General features: G+C 38.9%; 2 protein-coding genes across 2 annotated transcripts in view; one reads left to right on the forward strand and one right to left on the reverse strand.

The window, feature by feature from the left end:
* Window positions 1-19,617, reverse strand: part of LOC145980711 (beta-1,4-glucuronyltransferase 1-like) — a 1,164,154-nt gene that overhangs the window by 585,056 nt on the left and 559,481 nt on the right. The window lies entirely within an intron of this gene.
* Window positions 3,509-3,910, forward strand: LOC145980903 (uncharacterized). Its single transcript, XM_083113987.1, has one exon. The coding sequence runs from the start codon at window positions 3,509-3,511 to the stop codon at window positions 3,908-3,910; it is 402 nt and encodes a 133-aa protein (XP_082970113.1).

Genomic DNA, 19,617 nt, shown 5'->3' on the forward strand with positions numbered 1-19,617 from the left:
GCTTTTATTTAGTAAATTTCGGAGATGGCTGTAGCCCCTTCAGTCCCCCCTCTGCTTACGCCAGTGCTTCAAAAAAAGAAAAAAGTAGTTTATGCACTTCAGTATTATATAATATTCTCCATTCCCGTGTTTCTTCATCTCTTTTACGTCAAAATATTCTCCTAAGTTCTTTATTTTCAAAAACTCTCAATTTATGTTCTTCTTTTAAAATTAGAGATAAGTTTCACAACCGTACAATACTACCGGCATAGTAAATAATTAGAATATTCAGACATTTGCCTGTATACTGAAATGGTGTAAAATTATTTCACAGGGGTGTGTTATGTACAGGCTCACTTAAACACTAGTAAACACAAAACTTGTGTTCGTTGTGCTGCATCTAAAAATGTTCTCTTTTTTAAAGTTTGTTATCTGGTAACCCCAGTCTGTATTTGCTTCACATTACCATTGGCTACATTTCTATCGATTCTGGAAAAGGAAAAAAAATACTGGGCTGAACTGGTCATGAGAGTAAATTAATACCTACCGTGTGTCAAGGTCCAGGTGGCCAAGATGCAACTTAGAGAGGTGGTCAATATACAGAGGTTTGTATTTTTAATGTTATGTATGTCCGGTCTACAATAATTAGGTCAACTTAGAGAGGTGGTGGTCACTGTAGGTGCGGTCAACTACGGAGGTTTTACTGTATTCTGAATTGGTTTCTATCAGGTATGCCATGACAGCTATATCTTACAGAAATATGCTAAAAACAGGGATCTGAAGTTTCTACCAATCTCACTGTTTGAGTTCATACAATCACTGTTATTGGTGCAATGACAGGCCGATGTATACAGTTACCACAGGGCCGGAGGAATAGCATAATCAAGCGAAAACCAACATGCCGTTCCAGCGAGAAATATATCTGAAGTAGAAATCTATGATAATGTGTTCTATTCCTTTCCAAACACCCTGCGAAGAAGAAAATGACAGTTATCTGACCATAATAGTTTCCGTCACCGCACGAACAGTGAGTTTTCTTATGGTGCTAAAAAGCAGTGATGCAGGTTCTTTGGTAAGGGAACTCTGCATTTTATATAATAAATATTCCAATGCAGAGGAACTGCAGTAATATTCGGCAGAATAAAGACATTTTCCCCGTTCCTCTATTTCCCCCCCTTGCTTCCGCCAGCACACAACAGAGACTTGGCCAGTTTCCATCTTAGTTGAGGCCAAAATTTGCATCCCAGTGTCTCTTGCAGCTTTTTACCACGAAACAAAACTTCCCAGAGTTCCCTGGGAACCTCCTCACAGAGGCTTCATTTATTGCTTGGCAGTCCGGCCAGTAGTTAATTTCGCTTTGTTTGGTCCCGCCAAGTTTCACAATATCGCGCGGTGCCTCTTGGGAGTAAAGGAAAAGAGAAGATGAGGCCCCAACGTTAACTAATTATCCAGCTCCGGGGACAGCTTCCTGAATATCAAAACATCTCCCCAAAGGTGAAGGGGAAGGGGGGGGGGCTTGTCGAGCGGAATGCCAAAATCAGGAGGGGGAGGAGGCCCCCAGCTATTCTTTCCCTCTGACACCTACTCCGGGTCTTGTTAATCAAGCAGGTCCCAGAACCGACATTTCGCGAAGATGGCGGTTGGCGGTTTTGTGGTTCCGTGCCAAACTTATGCTGGTAGGGTTGGTAAGTGAGAGTATCGACGTTTTGCTCAAGCAGGGATGCTGATGAGGCATTGTGGAGGAACTTGCAGCCAACTTTCATCCCGTCGCAAGATGCTTTTCTCTTAATGATGCATCAGCATCATATTACATCTTATGGTCGCATGTACAAATTTTTCCCCACTGCATTTACACCGCTCTAGACTGGACCAGACATTTTTACAACGACAAACACTTGACAAATTTTATGAGTATCAGCTGCATAATAGCCTAGTCAGAAGTAAGATGTACAGAATTATGAAGGATTTTGGAATCCCACTGAAAGTAAGGTTGACAGAAATTACCATGAAAACAACAGAATGCAAGGTCATGATGGAGCATGATCTGACAGATAAGTTCCTAGTTGAGAGGGGGCTAAGAGGGGTAGATGTGCTCTCTGAGCTGCTCTTTAAGGTGAATAGGGACAATTACACACCAGTTATGCATTTATTTCAATATAGTCGGATTGGGCACTGCTATTTAAAAAAGGATTTAGTATGCAAGAGGGTATGAATTTCTCTCCATGTTGCAAGTGGAAACTGTTTTTCAAGTTGATTAGTAAGCTAGACACGATGTTTGAAAAATAAGATTAATAAGTATTTACAGCTTCCCATATATTCCTTATGGGAAATCGACTTTACTTCAAGTTACGGCTAATTAAATGGGAGTTTTGACTTTTACTTCTACTATGATATAGCTCAACGTCCCCTTTTCTACGTCATTGGATGTTTGATATTCCAGAGAGAACGAATAAAATAATGGTCCCACAAACCTAATGCATTTCTCCTTGCCTCATACGGCCATCCTGGCAGTTGCCAAATCTGATGTGCATAAAAGATCTAAATTTCACCATTAATAGAGCTAAAGATGACTTTCAAGAAGCTAGATTAACGAAGGCTGCATAAAGTGCCTCCTAGGGTAATTTTTGATGTCGGAGGAGTGGGTGCACTGCTATTACCGTTATCTTTAAAGTGATGGCAATTTATTCTTAGTTTTCACGGCCTAGATTTGGCGGCATCACCCATCTCAATAATCCAATGATGCTCATGTGAAATCGAAAATACAGGATTCCCAGATAATAATATTGTCTTCACCTTGTACACGGCGCAATATATAAAAATAATGGGGAAGTAAGAGGGGGTGGGTGAAGCAGCCTATACTGTATATGAATATCACGTCACGTGCAAGATGTACACTCATGGCAAGAGTTGGTCTTTATGGGCCGGAGCCAGTGGTGGCATCATGGTGGGGCAGAGGGCGGGTGCCACAGTTCACAGCCAAACGAGTGCACTAACGAGCCAGATCTGGCTCCAAAAGAGTGAAGTTGGCAACAGTGATCGGCAGCTGCCCCAGCGAGAAAGGCCTAGGGGAAATTGTCCCTCTCACCCTTAACTTAGCACTAGAAAAAGTGATTTGCCAACTGCCCATCAATCCTGGAAGAACAATACTTAACGAATTAGTACAAGTAGTAGCATATGCTGACGACGTAGCAAGAATTGCAAGCCCTTGAAGAGAACTACCACTTGCTAGAAGAAGAAGCACGGGACCTAGAAATAGAAGTGAATATAAATGAAACAAAATGAATGAAGATGGGAGATGCAGAGGGAGACAGAACAGAGGCTCATGAAAAAACTAAATGGAAAAGAGTATCAAAGAGTTGAAGCATTTAAATATCTAGGCTCATCAATAACAGCAGACAATAAGACATCAGTAGAAGGATAACAAGTGGGAACAGTTTCTATTATGCCTTGCAAAATATGTTTCAATCCAGCAATGTCAGCAGGAACACAACAATAAAAAATATATACAGCAATTGCAAGACCAATAGTCATGCATGGCTCAGAATGTTGGGAAAGGACAACTAGAGAAGAGGATTGGTTGTTAAGGTGGGAAAGAAAGATCCTGAGAAAGATATTTGGAGCAGTAAGAGATGAGAAGGGATGGAGAGCGAGGACAAATGCTGAAGTGCAGGAACTGTTTGGCGAGCCGGATATTGTAGTGAAAGTTAAGCAGGGAATAATAAAGTGGATTGGTCATGCTCAGGGAATGGATGAAACGTGGATAGTCAAGAAAATATTCATAGGGATACCCGATTGGAGAAGGAGAAGAGGCAAGAAAAGATGGCCTTATCATGTGGAAGATGATCTTAGAAAGCTGGGAGTCAAAGGCCGCAGAAGGAAAGCTGAGGACCGAGATGAATGGAGGAAGGTGAACAAAGAGACGAACCAGTAGCGCCGACCAGTAAGTAAGTCACTGTGTTTGTTCATTGTAAGATTCTCATTTTGAGTCACCTTTCGATGTCTATAGGGTTGTCGCGAATACTACGATGAGTGATGATTAGATGAAATCGAAAGCAGATCTTAACTATCTGTAAAGCAGCCTACAATTTTTTGTCAGAGCATGTTACACTCGATATTATTTCCGTTCCACAATGCATATATCATTTTGTAGCAGCAATCAATACACAAACAACATTTTAGGGGGATTTTAAGTATATAGAATGTGAAAAACAGCCTACAATTTTTTTTGTCAGAACAAGTTAAATTTAATACATTTCTGTTTCATAATGCACTTGCAATCTTGCCGCAGAAGTTCCTGTTCGTGGCATTCTATTCACTGCACTATAGCTTGTTTCCAGCATTACGGCGGGCGCTCTGTATGCTGGCAAGGGAAGTGGGGAGCGGGGAAGCGACCAATCCAGCGCGATAAGAAACGCAGCAGCTTGTAGAACGAGGTGCACGTGGTAGTTCCTCCCCTAGACGTCGTAGCTCTCGACACCACCGCTGTTGTCTGGTTGGCCTCCTGCGTATTTCCCGCTCCCCACATCCATTGCCAGCATATAGAGCGCCCGCCGTAAGAGTAGAAAATACCTACTACAGTGAGTGATACCGACACGTGCCTGACTCAAACGACAAGTGATCTTGAGACTCCCGTACTCGATTGCCTATAGAGCAGGGGCTGTAATGTACGAACAATTGAAACTTGCTTACTTCTTGTCTAGTAGCCTAGTTCTCGTGCGCGCACAACAATGACAGAACGGTTTTCCTCAATAATGCTCACACGGCTGGCAGGTATTATTGTTCTGTACTAGTTGATAAGAAAAGACGCCATCTGGTTTTAATTTCTTCGTCCATAATTTCCTTATCCTGCCATCGAAAATATCCGTTGGGCTAAGGGTATGAAGAATAAATTATAAAATAACCAATCATATGCAAGACAATTACGAAATATGCCTTATTACCAGAAAATTGAAGAAATATGTTGTAAAAACGCGAAATTGGAAAATTATGTCAAAATATGCCTTATCAAGTTCGTCTATTTCGGCTCATTTTCATCAGATCTCACACCAGTATTTGATCCGATGCCAAATAAAAAATTGTGTTATAACAAAGTTCCGGGCCCTAAGAACGACTCCTTTCGGTGAGCGAGCCCATCACTACAAGATCGACCTGGACATGATACACGTAGCAACGTGTTTCCAATGCAGTTTAAAAATCTAGTCGGCGCAGATTAAAAACGCTTCGATCACAAAGAGATTCACCTACAGATTGTTTTGGAGTAATTCGAATTACAATAGCGCGTGCGCGTTCAAAAACTTCGTAAAATATGATTACGAACAATGGTACAGTACGTCTATGTATCGAAAGTTATTGCAATACCTATCACATACTCTTTCGCATATCATGATGTTGGTGGATATAGTACTTCGTCGTAATGACAACTGTGATAAACAAATACATATGTACTGAAACTGAAGCACAGACTGAAAATTAATAACTAAACTTCAAGATTAATTAACAAAAAATTGAGGAGGCAGTGGTTAAAAATTACAGGGACTACTGTTATGCGTGTTCTATTTTCGAATTCACAGAAAGTAGCGCCATCTTGCGACTCTCACAGATGCGCTTCGTGTATATCTATCTATATATATATATCTACTATAACTCCATTAAGCCTTGTTTCCATGATTATTAAAAACTAAATATGCTGACCAAGGCAGTAATTTATTTTATTAAAAAACATAAACTAACGTAACGTTTCAACCTTCTAGCAAGGTCTTCTTCAGACTCTGTATCAAGTACAAAAGTAACCAGATACAGCAAGAAGGGTAATATATATACACAAACATTACTCCCTCCAGACTATTTAGAAAGTTGTTTGGAACTTTCTAGCAGATGACTTTCACTTTCCAACTTTACTTTCACCTAAAAGGCTAAACACATCCATATAGAATGTGGTTGGACTTTTTAATCTCACGCTCTTTTCCCTTCATTTTTCTTCCTTCTCCTCTCCTCTTTTTCTCTTGTCCTTTCCACTCTTTCCAACATCTTCTTCCATGTCAGAGTGTGTACATAGGAGAAACGGAAAAAAAGGCTGAAAGACAGGTTGAAACAACATAGGGATGATGTACGACTTAAAAGAGAGAGAAATGCAATATTTAAACACACGAGAGAAACAGGACATGACATAGAGTGGGATGAGGCTAAGCAGATAGGAAGGGAGAAGAGAATGCTAGTGAGAAAATGGAAGGAAGCCAAGGAAATAGAGAAGAAAGGCGAAGAAGACACAATGAACTGGAATGGGGGACTGAAGTTAAACAAAGAATGGAATAAGATGTTGGAAAGAGTGGAAAGGACAAGAGAAAAAGAGGAGAGGAGAAGGAAGAAAAATGAAGGGAAAAGAGCGTGAGATTAAAAAGTCCAACCACATTCTATATGGGAGTGTTTAGCCTTTTAGGTGAAAGTAAAGTTGGAAAGTGAAAGTCATCTGCTAGAAAGTTCCAAACAACTTTCTAAATAGTCTGGAGGGAGTAATGTTTGTGTATATATATTACCCTTCTTGCTGTATCTGGTTACTTTTGTACTTGATACAGAGTCTGAAGAAGACCTTGCTAGAAGGTTGAAACGTTACGTTAGTTTATGTTTTTTAATAAAATAAATTACTGCCTTGGTCAGCATATTTAGTTTTTCATATATCTACTATATATATTAGATGTATGAAAAATTTACATGTAAGCATTGGTAAGGTCAAGCGACAGAAAAATGAATATAGCTTCTGTTACGTCGTTCCGTAGAGGGTAACACCAGTCCGGTTTAGGCCAGGGTAAAGCATGAGATTCTCAGGGCAACTAGAACTGATTGATAACTTATTATAGAAGGAGAAAGGAAACAACTTGTTTAAACTACTAATAAAAACAACTAACAAAAATATAGATGTACGCTTGGCAACGTTGCAACGGGAGAGCAATGTTACCCCTACAGCTTTAACTTCGAAACTGAGGTTGTTGACACTCGAGTCACTGGTGGACAGATGGAGCTGTGCAGGTCAGCCTCAGTTGGGCTTGTGATCAGAGTAGTAGTGGTCCAGCCACTGACCAATTCAGCTTCTACGTAATTATTCCCGATCTAAACCAATATTGACTTAACTATAAGGTGAGAATGAACGCTAGTTACAAGTTTCGCAAGTACAAAGCACCAGCATTCCCATTAATGGATTACCCAAGCTGTTTCAGTTGGAGCATATTTTCTTCAAAATTCAATGAAAAACCTTCAGCCTTGGTTAGGTAAGTATTTCCGAACTGAGGCCATATCCTAAAAAAAGATTGATTGTTTAATTTATTTGATTTATTCTTCTTCGCTTTTCTGCCACGTTTGGCTAGTTTTGAAGATGAGGATGAATTATGATATGATGAAATACAAGGAGGGACATTTACAAAGAACAGGCATGCCCAGGCCGGGATTCTAACCCGGGAATCGAAGCGCGCTGTGCTAACCACTCCGCCGAGGAAGTCGGCAATAAAAACAATAAAAAATCTATAGATGCTGGGGAGGAGTCCGACTAAGTGTCACATTATTATTATTATTATTATATGTAATTAAAATTAAATAATATTAATTAAATATATAAATTAATTAATATTGTGTTGTTATTTTTCCATGAATATGTAAAAAGATGGTAAAAGAATTGAGATATAACAGCACGTATTCATTATCTAGCTTATCAAAACGTAAATAAAACAAGGGTCTGGTAAGGATATCATTGTCAAATGGATAACGAATTGAAAATGTATTGAATAATAAAAAAGGAGTTAGATTTAATTGAGGAAAAGTAAAGTTCCCGATTAATATTTTATGCATACCATCATAAGTATTAGTATGCATAAATCTTTGGAACTATCCTTCAAAACTTTATGATCGCAATTCCTTCCCTTGATTCAATAAGTTAGCGAAGAAAATAACCGATTTTAGTACAGGGTGACATGTAATTAGATGTATTCGCTGAAAGGGGTTACAGTAGAGGAAATTTGCAATAAATTTGGCCATATGATACCCCGTCCGAAAAGTAGTAGTATTCGAGATAATCGATTTTTTTTAAATTATAATTTTCCACGAAAATACGAATTGAGGAAAAACAGCTCATTGTATGTCACTTATTTCAGCGTATTCTGAAAGCTAACATTGTAAATAAATAGTATTTTTTTTAAAAAATCGATTTTCTCGAAAACTACTACTTTTCGGACGGGATATCATATGGTCAAATTTATTGCAAATTGCCTCTACTTTAACCCCTTTCAGGGAATACATCTAATTACAGGTCACCCTCTATAACAAATGAAAAATTATATTAAAAATATATTTAAAAAAGTATATTTTGTTTAATTTTAGTAGTTGGTAAGTCTTTCTCAAGCAAATCAGGGTGATTACCACTTCACGACCACCTCTTCATAATAGTTGAGTGTTGACAACTGTCCGTGATATTCCCGAGTGAGTTTCATATTCTGTCGCTCGTTCTTCTGTATATCCTTTAGGTACTTATGCCATCTTACCGCAAAATCACCGTCGCAGTAATCCAGCAATGGGAATGAAACATGTCTTCATGGGATTGTTGCAATGTCGAGATTCTCATCGTCTGCGGAGACAACAATATGCCAGCATCCCGAACAATACAAGCACCTGGTACTCGAAGAGGAAGAGCGGTTGGTGATGTTTTGTTTGCGTTTCCAAGACAGCTTTGAATTATGAAATTCTCGTCGTACATTTTGTCTCCCATCCCGAACACGTGACGTCTGAAAGCGATTCCATCCAGCCGTTCCCAGGGGAACACTCGGGATTCCTGGATTCAAACGCAAGCGACCGCCTTGAAATATTGATGGAGGCACCGAATTACATCTAACCCATCGCTCCTCCTCCCAGAGACAACAAACACAGCATCCACCCGCACGGTTTCTGATACGCAACAATGAATTATCTAGAGCATTAACTTTAACGGAGCTCTCGAAAAAAGCATTGTTTGGATCCACAGTGACAGCTCCAACCAGGGGACTTACACAACAATAGAGAATTCCGGAGTAAAAATTTCATGGCGGTAAAATATCAGAGTGCACATGTGGCAGAATCCGGCTGGCGCGGTATCTGCTGTCTTACGCGTATATTGGAAGCGAGTCTAGGATCCGATGTTGTTCTGAACGCTCCTCCCAGTTACTGATATTCGTTGTTCTGAGCATCTTTCTGCGTCATCTATAGTCTGCATTGTCTAGTCAAAGTCACGCCACCTACCTATAGTGTTGCCAATAAGCAACAATTTCAACTTTCAATAATAAATCCGGAAAAAATGCTAGAAATTAACGTAACGAATATTATGATATAGCCTATACATTTTTGTATATCGAAATACTTTCTTGGCCATTGAGGAAAAAAATATTAAAACATGTTTCCAGGAAAGTCACAAGGTAAATTATTATTTTTGATTCAAACTGTAAAACATTATGGAAGTGTGACACAAGAGGGTTGAAGAAGATAGTGAAACATTCTCTATGGTTCATAGATCGATATAGTAGATATGTTATACACAAAATAATAAGCATTTGAAATAAGAAAGTAAAACGTTACAAGAATCGCAAAAAATTCCAGTTATGTAATGTAAAATATCGTCGCTGGCTAACTTGGCTTCTATTTCATTTAGTAAAAACTTTCAGCGAGAAAGTTTGTAATAAAATATTGAAATTAAATTTGAAAATACGTAGAGTCTTTTCAACGTGACATGTCAGCTAAATTTTTTTTTAAAGAATTTTGCTGCGCATCGATCTTGCGCTCATCTGAGTGCTGCCTGTGACTTGTTGAACTTAAGTTGTATTCTTCCTTAGGAGCACCATGTATCCGCGATAACACCACTGAAGTTGGATTGATTGATTGGTTGATTGAAACTGAAAATTTGGATGCGTCAGCACATAGGCTATTTGCATCCGTCACAATATACGGAGTCCAGTTCCTTACCGTACCTAAAATCAATGTCCGTCTGTCTCCTCATCTCGTTAATATCTGAGGCTTTAAAGTGCCACTCACCTAATGTATAGGGTTGTTGTAAGGCAACACATAGCCCTACACTGAACACCAGTAGACGTCTTTACATCCATTCTTGGACATAGGGCCTACCTCCGTGACAGAGTGGTTATCACAGCGCGCTACTACAATAGGGGTCCCGTGTTCGAATCCCGGCCTTGGCAAGGGTGTTCATCAATTTAATCACATCATCACTCATCCTCATTTTCGCGATTAGCCAAAAGTGGCAGGAAAATGAAGTTAAATAAACCAAATAAGTCAATCAATCAATCTTGGTCATACAGTATGTGTCGATTTACACAATAATTTTTTGCAATTACGAACTTCTTTCATCTATGATTTGCTTTATTTTACGTCGCTTTGGTGTCATTTTTGGCAAACTGCGAAGATGAAGATGAGTGATGATATGATGAAGTTGATGAATGGACACAAACATCCATGCCCTGGCTAGGATTCAAACCCGATACCACTGGCGTCGTAGCGCGATGTGCTAACCACTCCGCCACGGGGCCAGCTGAACTTCTTTCATTGAAATAGATAATTGTCATGAGGGACACCCTGCATATATTAGTCACTGAAAGTGACGAGTTGCTTATAATTCAATTTAATTTAAAATAAGAGTTATTTTTTGAGTAACTGTAACTTGTTACCGTTTTAAATTAGAAACTGTACCTGTAACTTGATTACTTGAAGTAACTACAATGTATTCCAATAAAATACACACACGCTTTGAACAGTTAAAAAGACGAAATCATGATATTGCAAGATACATATACGTAAAATTAAAGATGATAAATATATATACTTTGATGTTGGCAAACTGATGCACAAATGCTTTTGATAATATAAATCAGTGGCATTACAAACATTGCTCGTAATTCTATTTTATTTCCTTTACGCAAAACCGTTGTCTTGTATTTGTTCCCATAAGATAAAGTTAAGTTGTTTTGTGTTTGGTGAAATTGGGACTATTCAACGCTTTCTCTTCACCCACGCCATCTGTTGAGTGGATTTTCATCAGGATATAATCAACATCATGGGTAGTTGCTCCATCTTGTTTGTAATAAAACTCCTCCTCATCCCAAACATCTCAAATACATAAAATGTTTCGTTCATGCAACGTGCTTCAAAATTCGAGGAACGCCCAATTTCTGTCCTATGAGTCGCTTGTCAAAAGGATGTTTTTTTTGAAGATTCACGTAAAATTTCCAGTTCTCCAAATGTAGCTCTAATTCTAGTAATGATTCATCACGGCGCTGTATCTCTTCGAAGCTCCGATCGAAAATGTATTGCACTTAGTTGCATTTACTACAAATTAAATTATTAATTCGTAAAAATTACGGACTATGAAAATGTGTAAAACATTTGGGGCACCCTGTAGCAACGAAATTAAGTTGTTTTTTTTTTAAATTTAATGACAGAAAGTTGTTTTCAATATCTTAAACAAAGTGTCCGTCTGAAAGGAAGAGCGAGAAAATTCAGAGAAAAAATGACACTCTTTTTCGCCAAAATCGCCACTAGATGTCTTCCAATGAATGTAGTAATAAAACATATAAGTAAGGGTAATAATTTACTACAACCATCTCTGACATTCTACAGTAGTTAGCAAAAGTTTGATTTGATAAGTTTTATTTAAATTTATTACATTTAAGATACTTTCGTGTAATCGAATGAAAACAAAAGTTAATTTTGATGATCGTCAGTTAAGAAGAATTGCAATTTCGGTGTGGAAGACGTTCAACGAGGAACAGGCTAAATTACAGTAAAACCTCGTTAATCCAGACTAATGGGGGGGATAAATTGAGCGGTTTAAGGAATGTCCGGATCAACTTAAATAACCTAAAAGAACAGTAGAAAGTGAATTAAAACTCCATTTATAGCAACAAAACACGTTTATTATGGTGTATTTAAAGGGCATAGGCCTAAATACACTATACAGTACAGTACAAAGTCTGCGGGAAAGAGAATTTCATCAGTGGTTGACTGCCTTTTCTTTGGGAAGTTCTCTTGTTGACTTTAGCCATGTTTTTAAACGTTGCATTCTGCTTTTCTCTTGCCTGTCCGGATTAAGCGAAATCCGGCTTATCAGGGTACGGATTAACGAGGTTTTACTGTAAATGTAAATAGCGTAGTTACTTTTCGAAGTAACTGTAACCATAACTTACTTTAGAAAGTATATATCCAAACAGTAGAGTAGATTTATGAGTGTGTGGTGGTGGGGGGAAGGGGGGGTTCATGGGTGTGCGCTGAGACTTAAGTGGGGAAAAACCTTGATGAAAGTTCAATCGAAGAAAAAAAAACTCTCACTCCATCTCACTATTTTGTTGTATTGATGGGTACTAAAGAGGGGCGTATATAGTGTGTGTCGGACCCACAGAAAATCACTATTAGATGAATTCCAGCTCCCGTGGCACAAAAGTTCTCTGTCCCCTCCCTCCTTTATTCCTTCTCTGCGGTTCAGACTAATTCACATATAAACATGATTTCGTACAGCAGATTCATAACAACTGCACATAATTTATATATTTCCAATATGTGACCAATTTATTCTGCGACGAACTAGGGTAACAAATAAAATGTGAGCCTTAATAACAAGTAATGGAGAACGAAGTGAGATAGTCCAACTACATACACCCTTGTGAAAATTAATTGAAACAAAGCATGTTTTCGACATTACTCGTAATCGTATACTCAAAACAAACACGAAAAGTCAGTTAGATAATTTGTTTTGTTGGCTGATGCGATCATTACGTCAGGTTACTGTATCGCATCAGATTTGAGAATCCTGTCCGATCGCCGTAGTGATCATTGACTGATGCAATCATGACGTAAGCAGCTGCAGTTTTGTATCAGATTTTAGAAACCTCACCAGATCTGATTCGACCGCAGTTCGAGATGGATGTGACACCTAGGAATCGCACGAAGATCGTAACTTTGCACGAACATACAGCTAAAACGTATAGAGAGATCGCGTTAACGGTTGGTGTGAGTTTGGCAACTGTCAGTCGTGTCATCAAGTTGCAGGAGGAAACCGGATCGGTTTTTCCTAAACGTAAAGGAAAGTGTGGGCGTAAGAAGAAAACAACTCCTAGAGATGATGCTTACTTGCTTCGACAAAGCAAAAAGGATCCCCGCAAAACGAGTGACGCACTGAAAACGGATTTGCAGGGGAAAGGAATCAAAATTAGTTCCTCTACAGTTCGCAGACGCCTTATTGCAGTCGGACGAAAATACAGAAGACCTGTTAAGAAACAGCTTTTAACGACAACATTGAAACGAAATTAGTATAAATGGCCAAAAAAGTATAAGGAATGGACGAAAGACCAGTGGCAAAATGTCCTATTCACATACGAAAGCCATTTTTTTGTACAGGGGTCAGCGAAATCAGCATGTTCTAAGGTCACAGGGAGAGAAGGTTCATGATTGTCACATCGATCAGTCTGTCAAGCCCCCACAAAGAAGATGTTTTGGGGATGTTTCGGTTATTATGGTGTCGGAAGCCTGCATCCAATAGAAGGAATGATGCGCTCGCAACAATATATTGAGGTTCTACGAAAGTGTGCTAGCCCAGAGCTGAAAACGAGGTATCCTGACGGTACTGGGAGATTGCAGCAGGACCTAGCCCCCTGTCACACATCGAATGAGGTGAAGAAATTCATGACAGAGCAACAAATACAGGTACTTGATTGGCCAGGGAATTCTCCGGACATAAATCCTATTGAGAATTTGTGGGCTATATGCAAAAGTCGCCTCCGTGCTGTGGACTGTACAACTATGGAGAAGCTCATTCAGGCGCTCATTCAAGTGTGGTACAGGGATCCGAAAATCAACAGTGACTGTTCGAAACTAGTAGACTCCATGCCAAACAGTGTTCAAATGCTGCTTAAAAATAGAGGAGGTCATATCCGTTACTAATGTACGTGTAGGTGACTTTTGTACAATAAACTACTAAATTCATGCTTTGTTTCAATTAATTTGCAGAAGGGTGTAGGAAATACTTGAACATACTTCATTTCTAAAGAGAATAATTTGTTTAATAACGGTGACAAGTTGTTGACAAATCTTTTTTTCTAAGCCTTCAAAACAATGCTAAACCTGATATCAGCCCATTTCCCATTCGTAAGAATCACAAAACATAGTTTTTATTTTGCATTTTTTTTTGGCAAAGTTGACCGGTTTAACGAAAGTTCGGATTAACTGAAATAACCTAAAAGAACAGTAGAAAGTGAATTAAAACTCCATTTATAGCAACAAAACACGTTTATTATGGTGTATTTAAACGGCATAGGCCTCAAACTATACAGTACAGTAAGCCGGACTTCGCTTAATCCGGACAGACAAAAGGAACAAAAAGCAGAATGCAAGGTTTAAAATGTGGCTGAATTCAACAACAGAACTTCCCAAAGAAAGGGAGTCAACCACTGATGAAATTCTGCTTCCCACAAACTTTGTACTGTACTGTATAGTGTATCTAGGCCTATGCCCTTTAAATACACCATAATAAACGTGTTTTGTTGCTATAAATGGAGTTTTAATGCACTTTCTACTGTTGTTTTAGGTTATTTCAGTTAATCCGGACTTTCGTTAAACCGGTCAACTTATCCCCCATTAGTCCGGATTAACGAGGTTTTACTGTATTTAAATTTCCTGACATGGTCTTTTTAGCACTTAAAATACTTTGTGTGAAGCCTACTTTGAGGTTCCCTTGGTGGCCACTACAATCGCTTTAATCGTGGGTTTTAGTCACAATATAAAACAATATATAATGTACGCGAAACAAAACTGAATTTTCATATGTTGACGGACTACTATATCGTGCAAGCTCCACTCTGAATGACGTACACAGAAAAGCATTGAATTATAAATAAAGAAAACTACATAAGCACTTCTTTTTCTCTTTGCCTCAGTAGTTTAAAACATCAAACAACGAGTTCTGTCTAATTATTCAACTACTCTGTTATAATTTATGAAAAAAATCAAGCTTTCATTTTAAGATGGAAAATTACTCTTAGGTCATTTTTCAATAATCTTAAGGTCATTCTATGGATAATTTTTTAAGATTTTTTTGGTCACCAACTTCCGAGACCTTGTGATCAGATTTATCCACGTGACAGTATTAGGAGGGCCTTCCCCACGCCTATGTGTGGGTGTGAGTGCAGTTTTTCCAAGTTCATAAAGTCTTAACTTCGAGTCCGAAAGTAGTCGGAACCATACAAATTAAATAAACAAACATAGATACGTATATTTGTGAATGGAAATTTTTCCTCTTAGCGGCAGAGAAGTTTAAATTTTCAAGTCGTGAATATGGCCTTGCACGACAGTCTAAGTAGGGCGGAAAAACAAGATGAGATTGTGTATTTTCCGTAGGGAACTCGTTTCCCTTCTCCACGCAGCTGCTTCTTGTGCCGTGGGAAGTAAGTTGATAAAACAGGGAGATGTGGTGGCGTGAAGGATGCCCGCTTCACAACGAAGAAGTTACGACTCGCTGCACCAACAAATGGGTAGGATCACGCGCCTTGAGTTCAGGGCACCTACTTTGGATGATGTACTCTTCTCCCGCGAAAAGCAGATTTCCGCTTTCATTTTTTCCCGAAAGTCAAGGATTTGCGCTGTGCAGCGTCTTAGTGGTACAAACATGAAGGAGAAGTTCTTCCCTGTGAGAAGAGTGTCTCTACTCAGGTGTGAAGAAAGACTACAATATATACAGGGTGTCTAAAATAGATGGAACACTTTGAAACGGAGATAGAATAGAATAGTTACAAGAGACGTAATCATGGAAATTAATCGTGCAGAGGATGCCATTACATATACAGGGTGAGTCACCTAAAATTACCACCGGAAATATTTCGAGAACAACAAAAAATAAGGAAAAATTAGTTTTGCAGATATAAAGGTATGAGAGGGGCTTATGAAATTAGTGGACACAAGACGTTAAACTACGTAAGGAAGTACGAGTTTCAACACAAACTTAGTTGTTTTTTTCTTATGGGAACCCCATTTTATTTTCAGCTCATTTGAAAGTATGGAAAAATTCATTAAGAATGGCGTTTGTTACATTGTAATACGTAGTGAAGTTCTCAAGTAATTGTAACGTGAAGCTGACGCTTGAAACAAACATTCTCACAGTTTGATTCGTGTGTCGTTTGATTCATAGACGACATTCGTGTATCGTAACAAACATGTTACTCTTCTGCATACTATGCGTTGTCCTTAGGAAAGTTGTTACGTTCCAACAACTGCAGGTTACAATGAAATGTGTAGTTTGTGCATAATTAAGCTTTGACAAATTATCTAAAAGGTTCTGATACATCTGCCTGAGTTAACAAATATTTGTACATTAAGAAGTATAAATTTTAAACATTCCGCCATCAGTTACATAGAATCACTAGCGGGAATATGCCCATCGGGGTTAAATGCCCACCCCCTCGTATCTCGCGCAACGTTAATGTTATGGCGACTCTTGTTTGAAAGCGCCCTCCGTGGTGAGACGAGGCAGCAGGTTTGGAGCTTGTGAGAAGATTTTGAAGCCATTCAGGGTTAATTTCATGAGGTAAGAAGACAATTTTTGAGGTAATAATTTTTTGGACGTTGCTGTATTAACGGTGTGCAATAATATTCCCAAGAGAGAAATAAACTGAATTATATTTGTTGTAATGATCAAAAGTGAGGGAAACATATCTGCAGAGTGAAACTGCCGCATGGTGCTCAGAGTTGCCAACCCAGTGATTTAATTTTCTGCTTGTAGCTGTGGGGTGATATGCCCACAGAAATTAAGTACAAAATGCCCATGGACATTACTATGATAAGAAAGGACCACAATGTGACTGGATCCAGTGTATTCGTTGTAGTATGTGGATGCATGAAATATGTACCAAATTCACGTCCATGTGTCCAAAGTGCAATGCAATTTCTCACAAATGTAAACAGTAAAAGAGGCTATGATAATTTCAAAATAAATGTTGTTAGAAACGCTGTGCTTGTCTGTACAAATGATGTTCTGTTTACGAAACAAACGTTAATAATCTTCCAGTTAATGCTGTGTATTATTTTCCTTTAAATATGTAATGTCAAGTATTACAACAATTGTTTCTTGTATTGGGCATTTTACCCTGAACACGGGGTGATTTGCCCAAATTGACGTTCAACTGTTCATTTTTCTATGGTTCTCTTGCTATAAGACTTACAGTAATAAAACTTATAGGTAACAATAACAAAACATGTAGCTTTCATTTGACATCCTATTCATTGCGACACTCCTTCATTTAGTGAAGTTATAAACCGCCAAAAAAGAATTGGGCGTATTCCCCCGAATGACTCTACATAAAGGTTATTAGAATTTTTCAGCGAAAATTGCAGGCTCGACCAGGACTCGAACCCGGGTCTCTGGCATACCATGCCATTTCTCTAACCACTGAGCTACCCAGCCAGCCAGGCCTCGCCTGATTTTTCGCTATCGCTGTTTTACCTGCGTGGAATCGTCTCTGCCAGCGCTACTGCAACGGGATCTGTTGCCTTTGAAACACTTTAGACGTCGACGTTGCCTGGTTCCTCCCAGCGTAGAGTTGTTATTTCTTTAAATTAGGCACACACAGGAAATGTACATATCCTGTGTGTGCCTAATTTAAAGAAATAAAGGTTAGTACATTGACATATTTCTAACTTTTAATTGGCGTTCATTCATTTACGGCATAATTTTTAGTACATGGGAACAATCAAATCTCCTCGTTTGGTCATGACAAACCTTTAAGTTTTCAACTTTAAACTTTTCACCTTATATATTTTTTCATTCTTTCTTTCTTTCAAATTGATTTACCAAATTTATCAAATAAAGCAAGGGCGTAACAAAGTACACTGATTAACCAGACATATGTCATAGTGTATGTACGTCAGAACTGTTGCTGAGGAAATAGTACTTTCAAACTCTGAAAAGGCCGAGATGATACTCGTATTTATCTATGGCGAGTGTAGGAAAAATTCAGCATAAGCGTGCGGGCTGTATGCACGACGGCATTTGCTCTCGGCTCTGCCGATAGGCATAGTGGGGATGCGCCTTCACGCTCAACTTCAGGTTACAATTATACTTGAAGTATTAAAATGTAACAAACGCCATTCATGATCAATTGTTCCGTACTTTCAAATGAGCTAACATGAAATGGGGTTTCCATTTTTTTTAAAAAAAAAACAACTAAGTTTGTGTTGAAAATCGTACTTCCTTACGTAGTTGGACGTATTGTATCCACTACTTTCATGAGCCCCTCTCATACCTTTATATCTGCGGAAGCAATTTCTCAATATTTATTGTTGTTTACGAAGTAATTCCAGTGTAAATTTTTGATGAGTCACCCTGTATACAGCTGAAGAGTTGGGTAGGTTTATGACTTGATGATGGCATCCAGATGATGACGACCTTTTTGGAGCAAACATTCCTTCAGTCGACGTAACATGTGCACAGGAATCTGAGCGATTTTTCACAGATCCTTTCGACTAAACCCGCTACAAGCGAATAATCGCTCAGAATCCTGTGGAAGATCGCTGGACCAAAAACGTTAGGCACATTGAACAAAGATCAGTATCCTTCTGACAACCTTGTGTCAAGTCCACGTGGAGCCCAGTATAGGCTATCCTCCCATCAAACCGTTCCCACCAATAGCGTCCGTTTTAGGAACCGACAGTACTTGTCAAGTCCACGTGGAGTAAATAAGATGTTGCCAATTCAGTTTCTATAGAGATTTTTTAACTTTAGGTTGCGGTTATGTTCGCTAGGTTGTGTCATTGTGTTGTGCTATTTTCTACATACAGTATGGAGCCCTTGGGAGTATAACGTTGTCGCAGTTCGTGTTGGATGTCTAAACACTGCAGGTAATAGTGGCAACACCGCTTCTCACAAAAACAGGCACTGGCTCGAAACCAGATACGCGTCCGATCGGCTTCCTCTCGAGCTATGTCAAAGATACAGAACTGGCGTTCTAATCATGACTTGAACTTTAACTCCTATCTGAGACAGAATAACACAATTCTGCCTGGCATGGACTCTACGAGATTTCCGGTGTAGGAAAAATTAATATTCTTCCACTTGTACCGGGTGGCCAGAATAAAGTTACCCAACTCAGAGCCCTCTGTAGCCTGTTTGAGGCATCGTAGAACTCTGAAATTTGGTGAATCCACTATGCAGACCATGGGGAAGAGGATGGCTATAAAAATAAAATAGTTCAATTTTCCGCCACCAGGTTGAAATGTGGCGCTGTACTTCCATGATGGGTTGTAATAATGACGTAAACTGCTCCAATTGGTTTTGGATTTGCCTTTACCTTGCAATCTTGCAATAAACGAGAGATTATTTTCTAGCAACTTCCAGCCACTAACGAATGTATTTCTAATTAATAACTCATCTAAGTCACTTATGTTTTTCAATATTCATTATTACAGCGCCACATTTCAACCTGGTGGCGGAAGATTGAACTTTTTTATCGCCATCCTCTTCCCCGTGGTCTGCATAGTGGATTCACCAAATTTCAGAGTTCTACGATGCCTCGAACATGTTACAGAGGGCTCTGAGTTGGGTAACTTTAATTTTGGCCACCCGGTACATAAGGCAAACCC

The sequence above is a fragment of the Lepisma saccharinum genome, chromosome 28, assembly GCF_977018435.1.
Source record: "Lepisma saccharinum chromosome 28, izLepSacc3.1, whole genome shotgun sequence".
NCBI lineage: Eukaryota > Metazoa > Arthropoda > Insecta > Zygentoma > Lepismatidae > Lepisma > Lepisma saccharinum.

What these genes read in the sequence shown, in the direction of transcription:
- LOC145980903 (XM_083113987.1), top strand. Translation starts at nt 3,509, where the DNA reads ATGCATGGCTCAGAATGTTGGGAAAGGACAACTAGAGAAGAGGATTGG.